This window comes from Pteropus medius, unplaced genomic scaffold (assembly GCF_902729225.1).
Source record: "Pteropus medius unplaced genomic scaffold, Ma_sr-lr_union100, whole genome shotgun sequence".
NCBI classification, from domain to species: Eukaryota; Metazoa; Chordata; class Mammalia; order Chiroptera; family Pteropodidae; genus Pteropus; species Pteropus medius.
Genome location: NW_024349796.1, coordinates 1,560,446 through 1,584,459, shown reverse-complemented (window position 1 = coordinate 1,584,459; position 24,014 = coordinate 1,560,446). Strand labels below are relative to the sequence as shown.

The 24,014-nt window shown below is 44.3% G+C and overlaps 1 protein-coding gene and 1 long non-coding RNA gene across 2 annotated transcripts; both read right to left on the bottom strand.

Annotated features, from left to right (window-relative positions):
- Positions 1-1,506: 1,506 nt before the first annotated feature.
- On the bottom strand, positions 1,507-4,100 carry BECN2 (beclin 2). The gene has a single exon (XM_039883216.1). It carries the CDS (start codon positions 3,446-3,448, stop codon positions 2,150-2,152), a length of 1,299 nt encoding a protein of 432 aa, XP_039739150.1. The 5' UTR covers positions 3,449-4,100; the 3' UTR covers positions 1,507-2,149.
- Positions 4,101-8,067: 3,967 nt separating this feature from the next.
- LOC120619072 (uncharacterized) lies at positions 8,068-16,747 on the bottom strand. Its single transcript, XR_005657347.1, has 4 exons — positions 16,629-16,747; positions 13,847-13,948; positions 9,796-9,963; positions 8,068-8,364 (listed from the first exon to the last, which is right to left on the bottom strand). It is a non-coding gene; the product is annotated as an uncharacterized LOC120619072 (long non-coding RNA).
- Positions 16,748-24,014: the final 7,267 nt, after the last annotated feature.

The window sequence follows — 24,014 nt, the reverse complement described above, 5'->3', positions numbered from 1 at the left end:
GTGGTGATCAGGTGAGGGCATTAGGGTTTCAATGGCTCTGCACAGATTAGAAATTTAAACTCCTAGGCATGGTATCGATGATCCTCCAAGACGGTGCTTTCCCACGCCTCCATCATCTCTCTCTCAGCAGCAACCCTCCCCACTGCTACACACACTGAGTGCCAGGCCTGCCCAGCTCCTGGCCGTTTGCCTGCCCACACTTCTCTCTTCATTCCAGATGCTTCCTCTCGTAAAAGGAAGATTGTGATTCAGTAAGACTAGGGTGGGCCTGAAAGTTTGCATTTCTTACATTCTTCTAGGTGACGCTGGTGCAGCTGTTCCAGACCTCGCTTCTAGTAGCTTACAACTTCTTTTTTTTAAGAATGATTTACCTAAGCCAGTCACAGAAGGACAAATGCTGCGTGACTCCACTTATACGAGGTATCCAAAAGAGCAAAGACAAGAAGATTCCTTAATTTCAAATGCGTAAAAGGAACTGCAAAATTGTTATTCCATGGAGCATTTGAGATCTTGCTCCCTACCAAATATACTGTCAGTTTAGCTCAAATAAACTCATAAAAATCCTCTACGAGTTTGGATATTTCTTACATTGACATCTACATTTTACTTTTCTATTGACTTTGTAGTCAATGAATTTCTCAATTCACTTATCTAATTATTTATCTGTTCATTTATTTGGATATTATTATACAGCTATGATATACGCAAATAACTTTTCCCCCTTCTAATCTTTACACTTTTTCCTAAAAATTTATCGTGCTAGTTAGGACCACCAATACGTGTTAAATAGAAATGCTGATAGCCAATATTCTATGTCTTTCCTAATCTTAACTGGAAAGCTTTATTTTTTTAATATAAAAATTTCATCAAAATACCTTCATATATTCAAGTAATACACATTCTTGGAATTTTTTCTCTAAATACTTTTAGATTTTCATATTCCTTGTTTTATAATCTAACCTTTTTACTTAATATATTATAAGCATTGCCGTTACATATTATGTAATTAAATACTAGTCTATGTTTTAATACCTATGCGGTATTCCAACATCTGCTTAAATTGAGATTTATTTAACCAATCTCCTAGTAGTTTTTCTATTACCTCTGAGTCTGTGACAAATTAATCACCTTCCTGTTCTCATTTTCCACAACCGCCTCTATTTATAGACGCTTAGTAGGTATGACGGGCTGTTCTAGGCCCTATCTGGACTTCAAAGCTGCAGTGGCTCTCAGGAAGTTTAGAAGATCCTGACCGGGAAGAGGAAAGGCAGAGGGCAGAGGACGGATTTGGCATCTTCTAGAAGAGAAAGATTCTGGGAGAAGTATGAGGTAAGCCTGGAGAGGCATGCAGGGACAGATTACCCAGGGCTGAAAGCCATGGCGAGGATTTGGGATTTTTTTCTGAGAGCACTGGGGAAGCACGTGAGTGACATGATACAGTTTTCATTTTAAATTCCTCTTGTTCACTTAAAAAAAATCCTTAGCTCTCTGTAAAGGTTCCTCTCATGGAACTTAACTGACCCTCGAACTGATCTATCAGCCAATCCAGTCTTCTTTGTCCGCCCCACCTCCACCCCTCACCTCCAGGTGAGTCTCAACATAATGATGCACTTCTCACTTCAAATCATTGAAAAACATATAAGAATTTATTTAAAGTTGCTCAGGCATGAAGAGGAGGGGATTGCACTACATATCATAGCAAAAAACTTAATAATCTTTGAATGTCTCTTCTTTCGAACTTCTGCATACATCAGTGGCCCGATTACTTTTCATTTTCTCATAAAAAAGTCAAAGGCTCCCTCCTATCTCTTCGCCACCCTCTCCCCTCCTCCCCGCCCTCAGTTCTTTCCCTCTATAACTATCCCTTTTTACAGGAGTGATCTCATCTCGCAATTCAATCTTTGCTATCATTTTGAATTTGCCTGGGTGGGGACGACGGGCAGAGGAGGACACGAGGACACAAGGGACAGACGTGCGGGGAGCCAGCAGAGGCTCATGGTTTCCTCTTAAATCGATGTCTGTGTGTCCATTTGTGATTAGAATTATAAACATGTTATCGTCTCCAGTTTGATAGTTGATCTGATAAAACTTTCCACGAATAAAATATTTTAAAGAAAAAATATCCCTCTCCCCCTAAGAAAAAAAAACGTTATTTTTGAAAATACCTTAAGGAGACCCAAGCGAGACTACACTTAAAATTTATAAGCATGAGCTTGAGTGCCTTTGTCCACTGCTCCTCTGTATTCAAGTGGGTTCTAATGGAATAGAACCCGCCACTGGCTCCAGGCTCCTCTATCAGGCCTTTCTCCATGTGAATCCTGTAGGGCATGAAGAGACCCGACTCGCCTTTCTCAGCCTCTTCCTTAAACTGCTGCATGCAGTCCAGGAAAGCCATCATCGCCTGGTCGAGCTTGTTGTAGAAGAAAGCATTCTTCTGCTTGCTGCAGAATAAAGGCAGCTCGACGGCGTCATCTGTTAAGGACTTCAGGTAGGAGCGGTTTCCACGGGGGATGAGTCGATACCTCTGAAACTCCAGTCCAACTGTTTTAGACAGGGCCAGGAGCAGCAGGGATGTCTGTCCCCAGGCCGTGTTAATCTCGTTCCAGCTCACAGGGACAGCGGGGAGGCAGCCCAAGCGGAGGTTATTGATGGTGGCCAAGGGGCCGTCATGGCAGATCGCAAACGTTGACCTGAAGGCGTCGGTTTTCTCTAGCCAGTCTAGCTGGGTCTGGGCGTATCGCAGCTGGTTATCCAAGCTCCCCAGCTCGTCATTCAGTTCCAGTTGTTGCCACTTCGATTCGCTGTAGTCTCTCTGGTACTGCCTTTCCTGCTGGTCCAGCATCTCGGTCTCTGCCTGGGCTTCCCTGAGGGCCGCTGCTGCTCTTTCTCGGTTCTCCTCCACCTTCTCCAGCTCCCGGAGCAGCCTGGCTTCCTCCAGCTCCGCGTTCTTCAGCTCCTCCTGCAGTGTCTGCCTCATGTCCTCACTTACTCCCTCTTTGGTCTCCAAGTAGCGTTTGTAGTTCTGGCTGTCAGATTCCGTGAGAGCGAGTTGGGTGTCCAGCCGCTCTAACAGATTGTCCGTGCAGTCCTCACACAGGGGGTGGTCCAGATCCTCTTGACCTGAAAGGAAGTCAAAACTGCCCCTCGTGGCCTTCTGGATGCTGTTGAGACTTCTCCCAGAACCCAACTTCCCAAGCAGAGTGAAGCTGTTAAAATCATACCCAGACATCCTGCCGTCACCAGGGAGGGTCCTGCAAGAGTCACCATCCTGCAGCTTTTCAGTATCTATCCCCACCCTGGAGGTAAGGCCTTCCTCAGGGCTTTCTCCTGGCTGCCCCTGCGCTGAGGGGAGATTTGAAGCTGCAGGTTCTTGGCCCAAGGTCTCCGTAGACTGAGTCAGCTTCAGGGGCTGGCTGCAGCGCTGGCACATGAAGCGAACAGAGGACATGGTAGAGATCTTGGCTTCCAACTTAGTCTAAGTTTCCTCTGGTTCCTCAGTGACTTTTCCATTTATACTTTTCAACCTCCCTTAGAGGAATGATACTTTTGATACTATCTCATCTTGTCACCCTCCTACTTCACACCCTATGGTGGCACCCTCCTCGGATACCTGCAGACCTCCATAAGCCCTTTTGGACAAGTGAGTCTTTCAGAAAAGAAAATTCAATCATCTCGCTTTCCTTCTTTCATGTTTTCATGGCATATCTTAAAAGTAATCTTTCTAAAACTAAAATCTGATCATGGCACTTCCTTCTCTAAAATGTTTAAAGCTCTTATTCTACCTTAAGAAAAAGTCTTTTCATCTTAACTTGATATCAAGGCCCCTACCTGTGTTTCCAGCTTCTTCTTTCCCTATTTCCTGCCACCTTCACCCATAGACTCTACTGTATTCCCACAAATGAAGTGCATTTCGATTCTTCAAACATACCCTACCGTTCCCCCTGACTGGAACACTCTTCCTACCCTTCTTTACCTGGATAACTCCTACCCATCTTTTTGGGCTGAGTCATATCCTCCAGGAAGCCTTCCCTGACTACCAAATTTAGATTTTTGGTCTGTTGACACAGTTAACATTCTTTCTCACACAGTAATGTAATGGACATACATGGAAAAGATGTTTGTTTAATTAACAAATCAAAAAATACGTAGTTTGGAGGTGTGCTTCTTACCATCAGCTCAGCCAGAGACTAAGATAACAAAATTAATATACCAAGCATTTGCATAGCATAAAAAAAAAAACCAACAAAAAAAGTTACAAATATGTTGACTTCTATCAATCAACCACCCTGCAGAATAACAACTCAGATACTCTAGAACAAAAACCTATAAACTTTTAACCTGTATTTATTGACCTGGTGGAGTAGAGCATAAAATAAACACAGAAGGACCCAATTCCTCAATCACAATAAGAGGCAGACACAGGCCTGTCTCCTAGAAGATGCTCCTATTACCGGTTAATTCAGAGGAATTCCAGAGAGGTCATGACGCAGGTGCTAGCCACACCCACTGCCCTGGCAGGGGAGGCAGGAAAACTTCCTACAGATTCACCGGGCTGTGGCCTGGGACTCTACAAGTTCAGGCACATCAGGCAGTTGTGCTACACAGACCACTGTTGAAGGCCATTGTTCTAGCAAAGAAACACACTTTCTACGGCCACCATTTGCTGCAGTTTTCAAACCCCACCTAACCTGAGTCACTATCATGGACGAATCGATCATTAACACCTGTTAATTACCACTTAGCCTTTCATACAGGCTCTCCCCATGTCCTATCTGAACCTCAGAATGACTGGGAGGTGAGAAGACAGGAAGTACTTTAAGGTGAAGAGAGGTTAAACTGTCAGTAAAGAGGCCCTCTAGTCTTCATGACCTCTCTGAAATTCCTCTGAATGAATCGATAACAGGAACATCCTCTAGAGCTGACCGCAGAGCCCCTACCCTTTCATAGGCAAGTCAACATTTCCCAGAACCCATCGTGTGGGCCAAAGATGAAATCAGTCCCAGAATTGACTAGATGGTGGATCAACCACTCAAAACCGCTAAAACAATAATCGCTGTTTGCTATGAAGTTAGCGGTAAGGATTGCACAGTGCTGCAAAGGGCTGCAGGACACCCTCTGAGATGTAAGCCCTGGGGCTGGTGACAGGGATCTGCCCCACGAAGTCTGCCTTTCCTCACCCTGACACTTTTCCCAGAAGAGTTGGGGAGCAGCAGAATAAAGAACTGCTTTCAATGTCACCATTTTCTGAGTCCTGATTTATCCTTGGGAGTAGTCTCACAAAATAAATTCACTGCCAAAGGACAAATCTCATTTTAATTACCTCCACTAAAACCAAGCCACACCTGGCCTTGAATTTGAACCAGCCTAGAGGGAAGATGTCTCGAGCAGGCTAAGCAACACAGCTGTGAAGGGGAATGGGGTTTGTTTCAGATTCTGGGTTATCTGACAATTGAATAATGCCTCCAGGGTAATCCAGAGTCCTGAGGCGGGAGCGGCTGGCTCCTTGAATGAAGGAGTGCGGGAAACTGGATGTTGCTTTCAGTTGGAAAGTAAATCCATTCTTATTTCTGGAGATTTTTCCCTCTAGTTCTCACCTCCTCATTCCAGGATCTCATTTGTGAGGGGTGAGGAGGGTCCAAAAGTGAAAATTCTGTGGCTTGAAGGGTGTTTTGAGCATGTGTTTTCTGCACTGCTGGATCACCAGCACATAGATAAATTATTTTGTCCCTACTTGCCTTTCCAAACTTTGCTTTTTCTTGGGTTTCTTTGTCACAGACTTCCTGGAAAGACTTGTCTATATGTGCTGTCTCTAATCCCTCTCCTCCTTTCTCTCTTAAACCCACCCTAATTCAGCTTTATTCTCAGCACTCTATAGAAACTCCTTTGATCAAGGTCACAGTGTTACTTGTGTTGATATATTTAATCTCAGTGGAATGGGAAGCAAGGTCTTCTGCTAAAAGTGAAAACAAACAAGCAAAAAGAGCAAAATAAAAAATAATGAAACAAAACAAAAATGATAATTAAAAAGTGAGGATGGAGCAGAAGAAACGTATATGACAGTCACCCAGGCAAGTAGGAGAATGAGATGATGGCTCTTCAGCTGTCAAGGTCCACATGTGACTTGCTGTCGCGAGTGGGTATACATTTCTCTCTAGCCGCCGTTGCCTGCATGAGTTCCAGGCAGGCAAGACTAAACCAGGAAGATGAGAGAGAAGAACTGTCCAGGAAAGCGACTGTGCAATGCACACTGAGAAGGGACGGTGGGGTTGGTGGGGGAGAAAGGGTGAAAAATGGTAGGTTAATATGCTTCTATTCTGGGAGTTTTGAAGGAATGTTGGAGTCAGAGGAAATATAGGAGGCAGCCAGAGGAGGTGCATGAAATGGAGCTAGGAGAGGGCTTGATCCCCTAAGCCTAGAATCATCTTTCTTCTCCCCATCCTAAAACAACCTTCCTTTGGTTCTCCAGGTATATGATACAGTATTCTGGAGTCAGACAGTCTTGGGTTCTAATCTTGTGTATGTAATAGATTACTTAACCCTTTCAATACTCTAATTCTTCATTTAAAAGTGAAACGGAAGCCATTTTAGAGGATTCCTTTGATGATTAAACAAGATGATATTTAGAAGCTCAAACATCGATTTCCCTCTCGCTCCCAGTCTTCTACATGGCCAGTAGCCGGCTCGCTCCTTCTTCTCTTGCTCCCTGAAACTCCTCAAAAGAGGATGCGCTATTTATTGTTTTCAAGTCTTCATCAAACACTCTTTAAGTCTTTGCAATCTGCCATCTGTCCCCACAATTAACGGAATAAAATGGTTCTTGCTAAGATCAGCAATGAACTCATATAGCACATCCCAACACATCTGTTCAGTCTACTTCCTAATTGGCCTTTTGTTCTTTTAACATTTGAATTTGGTGGCCATCCTCTCATTAAAAGAAGAAAATGAAATCCTTATTTGGATTCCAGAGGACTACTGCCTTCGATTCTCCTAGATCTCTGACTTTCTCTTTCTACCCTGCTAGTTCTTCCTTCTTAGTCTGCCAAGAGACTCTACATTTAAAAAAAAACAAAACTCTATCTTTGATATGAACAATTGTCTTTTATTGAAGATTGCAAAGTGTAAAGAAGAGCTTCTTTTAGAAATTCAAGACTTTGTATATCCATATTCATAGGTGTACAACATTATTCACAATAGTCAAAAAGTAAAACAACCCAAATGTCCACCCATGGATGAATGGATAAGCAAAATATGGTATGCACATACAATGGAGTATTATGCAGCCTTAAAAAAAGAAATTCTGACTCATGTGAAAACTTAAGAGAGTTTTATGCTGACTATTCACAAAAAGATAAATATTTCATGATTTCACTTAAATGATATATCTAGAGTAATCAAATTCAGTTAGTAGAAACAGAAAGCAGAATAGTGTTTGTCAGGGACCTAGAGGAAAGAGGGGATGTAAAGTGTAATATTATGACTTACAACAGTAATATATATTTGGTCTTACTCCCATTCCTGTCAGTGAGTAAGTGAATCAAAAGCTCCTAAAACCCTTAGCATTTCCTAAGTATTGAGAGTGATCAAGGTATTTTTGTTATGTTAATGAGGTGCATTTTGGAAAGCCCCTCAGTAACCTTAGCATGGGTTTGGTTCCCAGGGGAGCCAGCCCTGATTAGAGGGTTAGAACTTTCTGTCTCACCCCTGACCTCTAGAGTGAGAAAAAAAGCTGGAGGTTGAATCAATTACCAATGGCCAATAATTTTATCAATCATGACTATATAATGAAGCCTCCATAAAAACCCAAAAAGAAGAGGCTTAAAGTGTTTCCAGGGTGGTGAAAACATAAAGATTCAGGAAGAGCGTGCAGTTGGAAACAGCATGAGTGTTCAGTGTTCCTTCCCCATACCTTGCCCTATGCATCTTTTCCATCTGTCTGTTCCTGAGTTATATTCTTTTACAATAAATTGATGATCTAGTAAGTAATATTTCTCTTGTTACCGTGTTAAAAGAGTTTGTTTGCCTGCACACATCAAAGCCAAATAAGACATAAACAGAAGTGTATAGCAAAGAAAGTATAGGTTTATTTAGGGAATTGGCACCAAGCCTGGAGACACAGGTGAGCTAGCATTCAAAGACGTGGTTTCTTGATGACCTCTAGGGGACAGATTATATAGGGAAAAAATATGATTAGTCATGGTATCTAAGGGGGTTGGGGTCGTGGGCTCTACTGATTGGTCAGCACTAGAGTAGGAGGTAGTTGATCATTGTATCAGGTCCTGATGTCAGTGATGGCATTGTCTTGTCTGGTTTTGTGAGGATGTGGTCGGTGGCATCTGCTTTCATGGGTCCGGAGCTGAAACATAACTGAGGTCAAGATGTCATCCTTAGTTTGACAGAAACTTTGCTCTAGTTTGGAGTCTGGTTATTTTATCTTTGTCATGGTTGATAGACCTAAGGCTCTATTCTTAAGAGAGTTTTATGCTGACCAGAACCTAATGTCCTAAGGGCTTAATGATTAAGGGAGTGGACATGTAGTATGTGCAAAAGTGGAAGGATGTGGTTGAAAGAAAGTAAGTGAATCATAGTTATATTAGACTGAACAAAGCTAACTTGGATTAAGGAAAAAGTAATATTAAAGAAACAAAGTTATTATACAGTTACAATTCCTTCCTTTTGATCATTCCTCAATTGTGAGGGGAAAGGGCGATGACCACTCTGGCTGCTTCCTGCTGAAAAGGGGTGATGTATGGGATAAGAGGAATGAAATCTTTTAACATATAATCAGAAATGTTCCTGATTTCCAGGTAGAGGGTCTTTGGTTTTTATCAGGATTGGGTTGCTAGACTTAGCTGCCCCAAGATAACAATTAAAGACAAAACATCCAACCAGAATTATTACCACACATAAAAGGAAAATTACCGCTGTTCCCAAATGGCCAAGAAGCAAAGATAGCCATTGGATATAAGCATCCCTGTAAGAAATGTCACTTAACTTTTCTGTGGTAGTATTTTTATGATCTAAGAAATCTGAGACATCAGTGTCATTGTCTGGGATAAAGGTACAGCATTTCTGTTTTACTGGTGCACAAATTCCATCTTGGACAGCTGTTAAAATGTCAAGGGCCATACAATTTTGAAGATCTACTTTCTGTATTTGTATCAGTTCCTGATTTAAGAGAAGGACACTCTGTTTAGAGTTATTGAATGCAATTGCAGTAAATTTAGCTAGTGCTTGGATATCTTTTTTGGCAGAGGGTTTAGTGTACTGAGAAAAAAGAATAGACACAGGCCCTTTCCACCATGCCTGGCTTTTAAATCTGAGAGGTGATGAGTTGTGGGTTTTTCAGGGAAAGCCTTATAGATTCTCCCGGGTAGAGATGGAAATCCTAAGGTACAACGACCTGTCCATCCATAGTAAGGCCATAGTTTAGATCCACAAAACCATATTCCTTATTTTAGTGCTGGGTATACTTTGGAGGAGAGAGATTTATTTTCTCTTCCAGTCCATTCAGTATCTAAGACCTTATGTATATAATGACAAATGTTTGAGGAAACCCATCTGACTCATCGAGGACCAAATTCAGATTTATTGGTTCATTCTATGCAAAAAGGTGCCACAGTTTTTAGGAGCCCATGTTTCACAGACAGCCATCCCAGTTCATTCCAGATGTGATAGTTATGGGGAGCCATAGAGACATTGGATCATTTCTGGATCAGGTCAGAAGTATATTCTTTTGTCTTTTTATAGTCAAAAGAGGGCTCCCCAGAATGGGAGGAAGGGGAAAGAGGTCCCGACCTAGCTGTAGTGACTTGGTCAAGCCAACGTTCCCAGTCCGAAAGGTTGAAGGGGTGGATGATCCATGGAATTCCTTTCACATTGGACGGAGGCAGTAGTCCACAGACCCAGCAGTCCGACTGGTTGTGTACTTGGGCATAGGCAGCAACCCAGGACAGGAAGGTGTTCCTGCAACAAATGGGGTTTGGAAAAAGAGACAATAAAAAATTAGAAAGTGAATAATCATGATGATCCCTGTTTAGGTGGACCCTCATTCTGGTGAACCTCGATGGGCCTTTCTTTTCTGACATGTAGCTTGCAGTCCAAAATCAGCTCACAGGAGTGTCTGTGGTCAGGAAGCAATCTTAGCAATGTCATAGGAGAAAACTCTGGAGCAGGCTTTATTTGAGAATGACGAATCTAAGGCTTAGCTCTTTCTAGTATGACAAAAGAATGAGTGGTTAGTAAAATCTGATAGGACTCTCCCCAGCTAGTTCAAGTTGATCATGAGGATGTTTATTTTTCCAAATTTTGAAGTCTACCCAATCTCCAGGATTAAAAGAGTATATTGAGACATCTGTGGTGTGTTTTGTCCTATTGAAAGCAAACTTTTGAATAGCAGTTAAGGTTAAACCTAAAGATTGTACATACCTTATAGTGTCTAATTCTTTAACCTTTAGGTCATTGACATTCTTAAATATATGAAGGGACTTGCACATAGTATTTCATAAGGACTCAATTGAATCCTGCTTTTAGAGGCTACTCTAATCCTAAGCAAGGCAATAGGCAATATCTTCTCCCATTTAAAGTTAGTTTCTTGACAGAGCTTGGCGACTGTTTTCTTTAAACTGTGGTTCATTTATTTTTTTCTTTTTTTCTAGTAGATTGAAGTCTCAGGAGGTATGAAGTTTCTGTTGTATCCTTAAGAGTTGAGAAACTTTTAGGGTTGATTTAGTGATAAAGGCACTCCCATTGTCACTTTGAATGGAAAATGCCAGTCCAAATCTAGGAATCATTTTAGTAAGGCTTTAACAATTTATGAGGTCTTTTCAGATCTACAGGGGAATACTTTGACCCAACCTGTGAAAGTTTCTAAAAAAAAAAACAGCAAATATTGGTAATTCCGGTGGTCTTGGCATTACAGTGAAATTGATCTGCCAAGTCTTCCCCGGGGCCCATCCCTCAGCTTTGAATTCCTTTCATCTGTGGGGGAGGCCCCATCTTAGGGTTGTTTCTGACACAAAGGATGCATTTTTGGATTATTTTCTGAACAGCCTTTTGCATATCTGGTCAAATAATGTAATTTTGTGTCCATTTGGAGGGTGACGTTTCATCCATAATGTGTACTCTGATGTGTAGAAATGAGTATTTTTTACTAAGATTTTGTAATTAAAATGATTCCCCTATCATTTCTTTCCATCTGTCTGGCCGATGGACCGAATATCCCCATTCTTTAGCTCTTTCTCCGGTCCTCTAGTGAATATTTAGGTTGGACCAGTTTTAAATTAATTTCAGGCATGAGAGCTGCCATTGAGAAGCTGAGATTTTAGTCTTTGTTGCTAGTTTTGCCACCTGGTCAGCTTTATCGTCTCCCCGAAAGACCAGATAGTCTGGTTTCTGATGACCAGGGCAGTGAATGATAGCAACCTCCTCGGGCCCCATAATTGTTTCTAATCGTTTTAATGTCTCAGGGGCATGTTTGATTTCTTTTCACCCTGAGGTCGAGAGTCCTTTTTCTTTCCAAATGGTTCCATGGGCATGTATAACCATGAGTGCATATTTTGAATCCACGTAGATGGTGTCTCTCTTATCTTTCCCCAAATGTAGGGCTCAGGTCAAGGCTGTCAGTTTGGCCTTCTGGGCTGAGGAACCTGTTGTAAAGCTTCTGCTTCTAGAGTCACATGGAGAGTCTCTGTGGTGTATTCTGCTTTCTGGTTTCCCGTGTCCATGAAGCTGCTTCCATCAGTGAGCATCTTGAGGCTGAGAATTTTTCGTGGCAAGTCAGTCAGATCCAGGCGGCTAAAATAAACTTGTGCAATTATTTGTATACAGTCATGATTTTGTTCCCCTTGTTCAGAGGAAAATAGAGTGGCCGGGTTCAGAGTAGAAACAGCTTTCAGTATAGCATTAGGATTGTCTAAGAGAATGGCCTGATAGTTTCCTAATTGGCCACAGGTCATCCAATATCCCCCTTTCGTTCTAGGAGGGGGATACACAATACAAGTATGTACTGCAGTAGGCTGACCTATAGTGAATTTCTCAGTTTCTTGTAAGATATCACATGTAGCTGCTGTGGCTTGTAAGTGAGCTGGCCATCCTCATACTGCTGCTTCATGAGAAATATGCTATTGGCCTTTTTATATTTCCTAGATCTTGAGTTAAAACTCCCAAACCTATTCCTTGTATTTCATGTCCAAACAAGTCTCATGGTTTCCTTAGACCAGGGATCCCCAGAGCAGGCGCCATCATTAGCTTTTCTTTGATAGTTAAGAAAGGTTTTTGTCGGTCTCTATTCCAATCTAGGGGCTCTAGGTGTGTCCCCTTCGAAGTTTCATGAAGTAGTTTTGCAATTAGTCTGAAGTTGGTGATCCATATCCTACAAAAATCCAGCCATTTCTAGGTATCCCCTTAATTGACAACAGGTGGTGGGTATGGCCACATGAATGGCCTTCCCTTCTGTCAGGTAGCAGGCTTCTTTGTCCCTGGGAGAGCTCAAGTCCCAGATATTTTACCTTGGGCTGAGATATCTGGGCCTTTTTCTGAGAGACTTTATATCCACTCTCAGCCAGGAAGTTCAGAGTTAAAAATGTGTTTCTGTTAGAAGCCTTCTCATTAAGAGTGGCAATAAGAATGTCATCAACATATTGGAGTAATGTTCCTTCAGTCAATTGAAGTTCTCTCAAGTGCTTGGCTAAAATTTCCCAAAATAAAGTGGGGGAGTTTTTAAATCCTTGAGGAAGCACTGTCCAACGAAACTGTTGTTTAGGGTTGGAGTCTGGATCTTCTCATCCAAAAACAGAGAGTTCCTGTGATTCAGGGTGTGCGAAAGAAGACGTCTTGTAAATCCAACACTATAAACCAGCAAAATTCTCCAGAAAAAGTGATTAGCAAAGTTAAGTGTTGGGGATCCCCAAGTGTATGTCTTCTACTAGGTTTATGGCCTGAGCCAACTAGTACTCGTTAGTGCCTGGTTCCTGTCCCAGAAGAAAGGGAATGTTGTATGGAGAGCGGCAGGGGTGATTAAGCTGGTATTCTGGAAACACAGTTGTTAAAGGCTGAATTCTTTTTTTTTTTTTTAATTTTATTTTAATTTTGCTTGTTCTTTTAGAGGATATTATTTTAAGTGAGAAATGATGGCTCTTTCCCGTAGCCGAATCTGCACTTGGGCATCTGTCTTGTCTCTCCCTGGCTTGCCTTGGGCCCATATTTCTGGAGTTACTGCTTTTAAAATTGCATCTGAGATTCCAGCAGGAACCTCTCCTGCTCAGAGTTTAATATGGCTGCCTGCAGGGTGCATACTTTTCCTGGAAGAACTTTAATGTGCATTTGGCTGGGGACAAAAATTATGTTTGCATTTAATTTGGACTGGAATGGGACATTAGGGCACATATAGAAAACTGCCTATGATAAATTTTTCCCATTATAGTCCAAAGGTTGGAGGAAAGGCTTCTGTTGGGGTTGTCCTGAAACCCCTATTATTGACATCTTGCCATCAGACAGTTTTGCCAATCTAGTGCTTAATACAGAGTAAGTGACTCCAGTGTAGATTAAGAAATCAGTCGGTTTCCCGTTGCTAAGGTGACCTGGAATTCCATGTGTGTGATGTTGAAGGAGCCATTACATTGTAACAGAGACCATGGGTCCAGCTATACCTGATCACAGTCTGCAGCTGAGGCATCTGCGATACATTTGGGCCAGATTCCAGCTGTTTCAGATCCTGACTTAGAATTAGACAATCTTTTTTCAATGTCCTTCCTGTTTGCAATGAGTACACGGTCTAGGGCCTACATTTGGGTTTCCTTTGAAGTTGGTCCCTTTTTGTTGTGTGGGGGGTGGGGCAAGGGGCTCTTACCTTGTTTGTTGTCTTCTTAGTTCTTCCTGGTTCAAAGCAGTGGTCAGTATCTGGGCGTATAATTTTATTTCTTATTTATATTCCTTTCTGGAAACCTGATCCCTGTTATTGAAAACATGGATAACAATTTCTATTAGTTATGATGTTGGTATCCCATAAGCCCCCTCAATCTTTTGGAGTTTCTTCTGAATATCTGAAGCATTCTGGAGTTATAAAAGTCATATGCACAACCTTTAGGTTTTCAGGAGTATCTGGGTCTAGATCAGTGTACTGATGGTAAGACTTGCAAATCCATTCTAAAAATTTAAGCGGATTTTCCCCGACTCATTGTTGGAGCAATTGAACTTCATTGTTTAGGTACTCCCTTCCATAACCCAGCAAGGATGCAGTTTCTATAAAGTTCAAGCCACGGTAAATCTCCATAACTAATGTTGATGATGGAGATGGCCACAGAAGCGTCTGCTCTGATCAATTTCTGAGGGTTCTCACTGTGGAGGCCGTTAGCTTCCTCCCTGTGGCTGTTCCTCAGCAGGTGAGAAGGGTATTTGGCATTTGCTATATGTGTTTTCAAGCTGGGTTATGGGAAGCGAAAACAGAGGCAAAGAGACTTTCCATCCTTAAAATGTTCTCTCTATATGCCGGCATAGTGCTTCTCCAGTTAAGGAGGTCCGAGGTAGAAAAGAAAATGTATGTTCATATCCTTCTGCTGGCTGCCCATTTGCATCCAGTCCTCCCATTGGTATCTGTCTTTATTGCCTTGCTTGGATTGGAGCAGTTCCCTGGCCAAACTGGGTACCCCTTTAGGTATGAGAAGGAGAGACATTCCTGCCACAGCCATCTTGGGTTCCCCTCCAGGAGCGGGTGGCGCCAGTGCTGCACCTTCATTATTCCCATATGAGAGCGGAGTGGCCGGCACCACAGGAGCAGAACTTAATCATATCTGATAAGTGTTATCTTCTTCTTCTGGTTGGGGGGCGGTGTTCAAACCTAATAGATTTAGTCAATTTCCCTGCCTCTTGTACCATAATCTTACATTTTCTTTGAAGGGTCTGTTCTGATGTAGTAACATGAACTCCTGGACCTGGGGAATCTCATCCCATTTTCCTTCTCTTCTACAAAATAATTCCAGTTGTAAAATAGTGATATAATTTAGAGATTGGTACACTGGCCAGTGTTCTGAATCTAAGGCTATGCCACTTGACATTGAAAAAATCATTCTTTTCCTTTCCATGGGTTCCTAGCTAAACGCACTCCAATTTTGTGAGAGGCAGCCCAGAGGGCTGCACTAGAGTACAGAGATGGACTTGCCCATGTTATTAATGTTGTTATCAACAAGAGTAATTACTTGTCTTTAGCTTGAGCAATTTTAAGTAAGTCCCAGGATTAGACAGTTTTCACAAAGAAGACAAATAAAGAACAATCGTCAGTGCCGAGATGATCGAGAAGGGAAGGTTTTGATGGTGAGACGCCCAGCTGGAAGAATAACAAGGGACCAACAAGAGAATAAAACAGCAGGCACCAACTTTATTGTGGGGAGCGCAGATCTATTGCGGGGAGCGTGCTTCTGCTTCTACTTCTGCTCTTCTGCTCCCCTTTCTTGTGCTCCCCTTCTGCTCCCCAGGGGACCACATGGCTCCACACATATCAGAGTACAATAGTGGCGTTCAGCCACACATGCGCGATACAATAAGCTGAAGTATGTTTACATATTTTAGGCGCAGGCGCCCGTCTACACTAATGTAACATTCTAAATCTGAGGTCTTATTCCTATCTATGAGCCTGGATCACAGTCAGACCCGGGACCAGCGAGGCTTGAGACCCGCCAGGCCTGGGACCCACACTCTGCTCCTACAGAGTTGCGACACAGGATCCAGCACAGAGGGTGCTACCTTGGGCCCACATTTCATTTGCCATTCCTAGAGTGGCTTAATCCTGCAGGGTACCACTCCCGGGGTATTATTTATCCGCTGTCTTTCTGGGTGCTGCTCAGCACACCAGGGGCACTGTGACATGGCAACTTGTGCTTGTGCTTGGGTCAACGATAGCCCCTATCATTTCACTATCTGTTCCATGGTATGAGCCACCTGTGTACCGGGCATCCTCAGGGATGGGAGTCCAATCTTCTGCATAGGGACTTGGTATGTCTCCTATCTCAGCAGGCTCCTCCAGGAGCTCCGCTTGGAACTGCAAATAGGGAGTGCAGTTGACCTAACAAGGGGCTCACAGAGAACTGCGCCCACTGCTCCAGGTAAGCTCCCCACTTTGTCAGCATAAGAGTCTGTGCAATTCCTGTACAGGGAGTCTTCCCTAAGTCCACAGCCACCCCTCCGCGGGGTATGTGGACTGCACAATTAGGGACTGAGGCCAGTGATGGCCTCATGGCCAACCGGGCTGCATATATGACAGCCAGTTGCTTCTCTATCAGACAATACCACGCTTCCGCTCTTTTCCACAATTGGGACCAGAAGCCTATTGTCACCTTCTGGAACCATGCTTCTCCCACAAGCCCCATCCAAGCCCTGTATCATCCACCTGCACTGTAAGCAGGAATGAGAGGGCTGGATCTACTACACGTAGTTTGGGCTTATGCTACAGCTTGCATTGTAGCCTTAAAGGCCTCTTCTATCTTGGGGGGCCAATCCCACTGCACACCCCGTCGCACTAGATGGTGCAGGGGTCAAAACCCCAGCAGTCCCAAATAGGTTTTGGAGCTGCTTCAGTCTCAGGTCAGGGATATGCCTGTATCTCATCAATCACCGCCTCTGGCATTACTTTGTCTTACCTGACCAGGTAACTCCCAAGAATTTGACAGAGAACCTAGATCCCTGGACTTGTCCTCATTGACTGCCAAACCTCAGTCAGCGAGAGCTTCTCACAGGCTGGTTGCCGCTGCTTCTAGTTCTGTAAGAGAATCAGAGGTCAGCATTATATCATCAATGTAATGATACAAGTGCGCTACGGGCAGTCATTTCCACATGGCCAAATCTTGAGCAACGAGACCATGGCATAGGGTAGGGCTAGAGAAAAAGGCATGGGCCAAGTCTATCATATAATGGTATCGTCCAAGTTCATGTGACAACCAGTCTACGATGTGCATGACGTTGGGCATGGCAGTATGCAGAGGCAGCATAACCTTATTCAGCTCCCGAGGCTTCAGGTTAACCGGTGTCCCCGCCAACCAGGTGCCCCCGCTGAATCCCTAATCAGGGAGATAATGGGCCAGCCGCACCTCACGGGTCGTGGCTTTCCCGGGAATGAGAGTGAACTGCTGGTCAGGGCACAGCTGATTCCACGGTGCCCGCGGCACTTCATTAGGTTGCTGCTCGATCATTTCTGCAGCAAGCCCTGCCCGGCGGAGATCAAACCGCGTTTGCCTGCAGCTCACTCTCACAGCGGGTCGGCCTGGGGGCTGCTCCGCTCCACTTTTCCGCCACGCCTCTGTCCGTGCACTGGCGGGTCTGGGAGTGCAGCGGGCAGTAGGGCGCACACTTGGGTGGGACGCTCCTCACGTTTCACTTCCATCCCCAAACCTAGCCATAGCGGGTGTCAGCTGGTGGATCTGCCTATCCACATAAGGGGCCAGCAGTGCCGCCATGGTGCCAAAAGTACTGGCTGGTCCAGAAGTCAAAACCAAGTCCTTTGTGTGGGCTGTAAATACCTCTTCATCGGGGCTTGTATACTGGGCGCAAAAATGTCGCATGCCCATTTCCCAAATTACCTGGACCAGATACAAGTATGCGGCCCATCTGATCACTGTCCCTGGCAACTCCTCTGGTTCGGCCCACACTGTCTGTGCAATGGACACGAACCATTTAATCAGGGTGTGATTGCTTGCACCCCGTGCTGTACACACCACATTCTGGAGGCGCTGCTTGAGGGACGGTCCCACCTTTACAGAGACTAGCTGAGCCATCTCTTCCGGAGATAATTCAGGCCCTTCGGCCCCGTCATCTCACAGCTGGAGCAGCCACCCCGGGCCTGGCTCCCCAGCTCCTGCGGTTCCACGAGGTGGGGCACTGGACCGAAGTGGTTTGCTTTTTAGCCTGGGCGGCGCTGTCAGCTTGCCCTCCCCACCCCAGGGGCCGATGGCTGTTCCACTTCAACCTGCTGCCGTGTCACTGGCTGCTCCTGCCGCGGTATCACCGGCGGGCTCCCAGACTGGGACGATGGCAGCAACCCGTCGGGGTCCTGCGGCATACGTTCCTCTGCCACCAGCTGCCTTCCCAGCACTTCTTCCTGGCATTGCAGCTGCTGTACCCGCTGAGCCTGATCCTGAACCTGCAGGCTGGCCTGCCATAGCACCGCCAGGAACACCCAGGCCACCCGACCCGCTGCCTCCCGGTAAGTGGTGGAGACATTCAGTTCCAACATCTCCAGGGCTTTCCGGACGTCCTCGAGATGCAGCTTCACTCCATGCCCAGTCCCCCACGGGCATCCACGTAGCCAGACATGCAGCCACGGGGTACCACTGGGAGGCGGGGGCCGCATGTCCTCCACCTGGGTCTCCTCCACCATCCAGAGCACTGGGGGCCAAACGCTCCTCATTCCTCCAACTATGCCAAGTGTCAGCCCTGAGCTGATCGAGAAGGGAAGGTTTCGCTGGTGAAGCTCCCAGTTGGAAAAATGCGCAAGGGACCGACATGAGAATGAGACAGCAGGCACCCACTTTATTGTGGGGAGCCTGCTTCTGTTTCAGGGCATGCAGTTCTATTGCTTCTGCTCTTCTTCTGCTCCCCTTTCTTGTGCTCCCCTTCTGCTCCCCAGGGGACCGCATGGCTCCACATATATCAGAGTACAATAGTGGCCTTCAGCCACACATGTGTGATACAATAAGCTGAATTATGTTTACATATTTTAGGCGCAGGCGCCCCACTACACTAATGTAACATTCTAAATCCGGGGTCCTATTCCTGGCTGCAGGCCTGGATCACAGTCAGGCTTGGGACCAGCCAGGCCTGGGACCCATGACAACTATAAGATCCAACAAATCAGACAAACCAGCAAAACAAACTTCAAAGTTACTAAGATTTCTCAGGAAGCATCTCCCTCTTCCTTCCCACCAGGTCGCCCCTCGTTTGAGAGAGGGCTATTTTCCTGGAATCCTTACCCATGAAGCCTTAGCAGAAGATGTCTTCAATTTCCAAAACTAGAACAAATTCCAAATCCAAACCTTTCCAATTCCTCATTTCTTGTGCTGCAAACAAAAGCTTCATAAATAGGTAGTGCCTGGTGGTAGACCAATGCCTAGTCTCCACCTCCAAGACAACAGGTCTGGACAGCTGCTAGGAGGGGGTCTGGTGGCAAAAATTCTCTTGCCTAACTTGCCAAAAGTTGTTACCAAACTAGAGGAGTTGTTTGCCTGCACACATCAAAGCCAAAGGAGACATAAAGAGAAGCTCGCAGCAAGAAAAGTATAGGTTTATTCAGAGAATGGGCACTTGGCATATCTACTCCTTCGCCAGATGGTACACGTCTTGAGCATGTTGTTGAAACCCATCTTGTACCCTCAGCATCCATTTATCCATTTCATCCTCCTCCTCTTCCTCCTCCTCCTCCTCCACCACCTTCTTCTTCTTCTTTCTATGGAAGAGCTTCTAGACACCGTGACTTCACTTAAATTATCCCATGCAGGGGACAACTCATTCTACTAAAATACACTGGTAACTTTTTTTCCAGAGAATGGCACGCTGATCGTAATGACTTGATAATTACACTAGGGATCTAAGAATTGAGTTTCGTTAATCTTTTGTCACAAAGAATGCCCTTAGATTTTTCTGATGATGACATAGTCATTCCCTCACGAGGGGACTGTGGAGATCACACATTCCCCAAGCCCTTGGCTATCTGAGCTGGAAAACACCATCATTGATATTTAAGCTCAGGCCTTTGTTCTCACTATCTTCATGATCATTAGTAGGGAGAGGAAAAGCCCTGGGAGGCAGCTCAGGCCTTAACGTTCTGAAATAGCCCCTGCCAAGATGAAGAAGGCTCACAGGCAGGACTAGAGGTATAAAAGGACAAACTAGCTGAAATCCAACTACTGCCACCCCCGGACAATCTACCCACTGCTTCTGATGTTTTCTGCCATGCCTAGGGTTCCCTGAAACTGTCCATGTAAGAAATGTCCAAACTTGCAGCATTTGTCCTTCTGTGATTGGCTTAGGTAAATCATTCTTAGAAAAAAGAAGTTGTAAGCTACTAGAAGCGAGGTCTGAAACAGCTGCACCAGCATCACCTAGAAGAATGTAAGAAATGCAAACTTTCAGGCCCACCCCAGTCTTACTGCATCACAATCTTCCTTTTACGAGAGGAAGCATCTGGAATGAAGAGAGAAGTGTGGGCAGGCAAATGGCCAGGAGCTGGGCAGGCCTGGCACTCAGTGTGTGTAGCAGTGGGGACGGTTGCTGCTGAGAGAGAGATGATGGAGGCGTGGGAAAGCACCGTCTTGGAGGATCATCAATACCATGCCTAGGAGTTTAAATTTCTAATTTGTGCAGAGCCATTGAAACCCCAATGCCCTCACCTTGACCACCACAGACACAGGACTAGAAGTCACTGACTTGCATTTTCTTTTCTTTTCTTCTTTATTATTTTATTTTATTTTACTTTACTTTTTTATTTTATTTTATTTTTATTTTATTTTTTGACTTGCATTTTAGAAGGTTCGCAACAGAAGCAGTACAGACTCTAGAGGGATGACCAGTGGTCAAATCAGCAAGCCGGGAGGTGGGGTGTCCTCAAACACACCAGGCCTAGCGGCACCCATGAAGGGAATGGTAGGTGATACAGTTAGAAAAGCAGGCAAATAAAAGAAGTGAGAAAGAGAAAAGAGAAAGAGGTGCCAGAAAGTCAAAAGAAGAATAAAGTAAATGAGATCTTTGTTGTTCTTGAGAAGAGAATTTTCAGATCTGCCTTTTTTATTTCAATGTAAATGAATCTAATTATTTTGGAGAGCTCTAAATCCATAGATTGAGAAAATGTTCTGGAGATTGGCAGTTTTGCAGCTTATACATTAGAATCAAAGGAAGAGACATAGGAGGGTTGCATGAAATCACTGGTGGTGGACTGGAGGGCTGGAGAAAGCAAAGCGGGGAAATCTCTGAGAATGGAGACGAAGTAGAACGGGGAGACACACACTTCTTTCACATTGGTGGGTACGAGATGGTTGATAATTAACATTTACAGCACAGAGATGGTGTGCGGGGGACAAGGTCTGCTCTGGTGGTGGGTGTGCCCTGAGGGTTTTGGAAAAGGAGCTCACTGACATTTCAAAGTTATGTTATCTAATGGGCAAACGGCAATAGACGGCTCACTTAAAATAAAGACCGACCTTTGTCAAGGAAGCTACAGGCCCAGGACGTGACTAACCTCCATGGCCCGCTTTAGTTAGGAATTTTGATGTTCGGACCATCCAAGGTGGTTACTTTTGATCTCTGAGTTTGTAGGGCCCGCTATGCTGGCCTCTCCTGAGCCTGTCAGGTTTGGTATGTGGTCTATTTTTCATCCACAGAACATATCTTAGGACATTCCGTGGCTTGCTGATTTCTTCCACAAGAAAGAAATGGTGGGAAAATTGAGCCCAGGATTCAGGAGACTTGATTTCTGCTCATAGTTTGCTATAGATAGTTCTTCTCTGTGTGTATGAGTTTTCTTAATTGTAAAATAAGGTACTTGAGCAAGTGATATTCAAAGACCTCCGAACCTCAGTTATTATAAGTTTTTCCATCCTTTTTAGATAGGGTTACAGCACACCATCTCTGTGCTGTAAATGTTAATTATCAACTAGTTCTGTGCCCACCCTGCTCCCTCCCACCCCCTCATAGTAATATCACTGAGAAGTCATTTGAGAACCAGAGTTTATTCAAATGTGCACGCTCACTCCCAAAGATACACATGTTTGGAATGAAGAAAATTTTTCCTCTACTCTTCAAGATTCTTCTGGCTTGTCCAATAATCAAATTGACATGAGATAGATGAGCAGGAGAAAATTAAAGCTTAATAGCATGTATACCTCCTATATAAATGGGAGACACCCAGGGACACTGAGAAACTCACCAAAAGGGTAGAAGCCATCACCTTAAACGCTACCTCAACTAAAGACAAAAGATGTTGGGGTTGGGGAGTCAGTTATAGGGACAAGGCCAAGGAAAGCACAGTGAGACTATTATGCAGACTTAAGTTTCTAGAAATTTAGATATTCTCCTCTTTCTGGGACAGTGAGGGAAACACCCTTACAAATGATTTTCTTTACCAACTGCAAATGTTCTTTACAAGGTATGATCTATTTGGTTTCTAGAGCTTCTCCCACATCTGCTATTTCTTTAAAAGAACCAGCCTAAAATAATCAATATCCTAAAAAAAAAAAAGGCATGTTTTGGGGTGACAAACTCTGCTCCCTCTTAATGTGATATGACCGTGGATTAAGTTTTCAACTATTCGAATAGTCTGGGTGAAACATTCATGTTTGATACCGTGTTTCAATGACAAAGAAGTTGATGATCGATGCCAAATTCTGATTTAGAAAGTCACAATGAGCTTAGAAATCAGAGTCCAGAATGGCCCAAAATGGCAGGAAGCTGTGTGGTCCCAGGGCTTAGTGAAGTCAATAGGAAAAATGGTAAGGAAGGAGCTCCCATGGGTTTTCAGGACTCAGGGTTAAATGAGGTGCTTCAAAGGAAAGTGAGGGGGCTGGAAGTGAGGAACTCAGGAACAGATCCGGAAATGGTGAGGAAAATGAGAGTTTGGGGCAATAAGACTGACTAAAGCAAAAGCACTGAAGGCCAGCATGGAGCCTGGCCAGCCAGCCAGATGCTCCATATCTGGGCTGGCAACAGAGTTGGCTTGTCATTATCACCATTCGTTTATTGAATGCTACTGTGGGTATTGGAGAAAGGATGGAGGCTAACATTCGCTAAGCTCCTAATGTGTTCCCAGCTTAGTTAGATGATTGTATTAAGTAAATGTTCATCCTCCTCTCATTCCACATGGTAACTTATTTTGGACAATGGACTGTGGGCTCAAGTGACAACATGCTATTTCCAAGCCCAAGTTTCTACTCCTGTGCTCCACTGTGGGAACAGTGCATCTTATGTTGGAGCTGCTCCTTTAACCTCGGTCTCCAAATAAGCAAACATCGGGAGCCCAGCCCAGCCCAGCCATGACGAAGCTGCAGAACTCCGAAAAATAAATGCTTGGTTTGTAAGCCACTAAAATTTAGGGACTGTTATCGCAGCAAAAGCTGACTAATCAATACCGTGGTAATTACCTTACATATTTTTTCTTATTTTAATCCTTCTGTGCAAAGCAAGAGGACCTCAGAAAGGTGAATATCAGAATCCCCCGGGGGCTGAAATTTGAACCCAGGCATATCTGACATCAAAAGCCATGCTTTTCATTACAACATGACAATTCTGATCCTTGATGAGTAAAGAATAATTGACTTAAAATAAAACTGTGGTCTTAGAGAAGTCGTTAACAGCCTTTAGGTGCAAGAGCCTCTGACTCTCGCAATGAGTAGATGCCCAAATGTGAGTTCTACATCAACAAACAGCCTCAAATGTCCGTAGGCCAGAATGGCTGCCTACTGACTGTTTCTCTCAAAGTGCTATACGTACATAATATCGTTAGAAATAGACCGTAGACTGGCATCAGAGAAAAGACAAACAAGTGGCTTCTAGTACCTTTAGGGAGAGTAAAAACTACGACTCTGTCTCACAGCTCCTCCCTTCCCCTGCCAGCAAGCCCTGGCTCCTCTCCTTTCATGAGTCACCTTGCAGGTGTTTGTGTGAGAGTCACGGGATTGGCAAAGGATGCTCTGGAAAGCTGGAAAGGGAGAAATGGGAAACACGTTGTAGAAAGACAGTTTGAAAATTGGCTAGAAGACACAAGTCTTCAGGGAGTCAGACAAAGATATTTCAAGTATATTTTTTGAAGATCCTGAGAAATTTTTTGTTTTCCAAATTTGCCGCATTCAAGATCAGACTGGCCGTAAGGGCAATTGACTATGGGCCTATGGCTTGCTAAGAAACTTCTCTGACAGTGTTTAAAGGGAGGTCCAAGCTCCCCATGCCCTGCTGCTCTGGTGCCTGAAGGTCGCCCAGCCTGACCCAGACACACGGCCTTGGCAGACTCAGAATGTTTGCTCTTACAAATGCAGAATTGGGAAGTC

Bases quoted from the DNA above. Each gene is read 5' to 3' on its own strand.
- BECN2 (XM_039883216.1), bottom strand. From the start codon at position 3,448: ATGTCCTCTGTTCGCTTCATGTGCCAGCGCTGCAGCCAGCCCCTGAAG.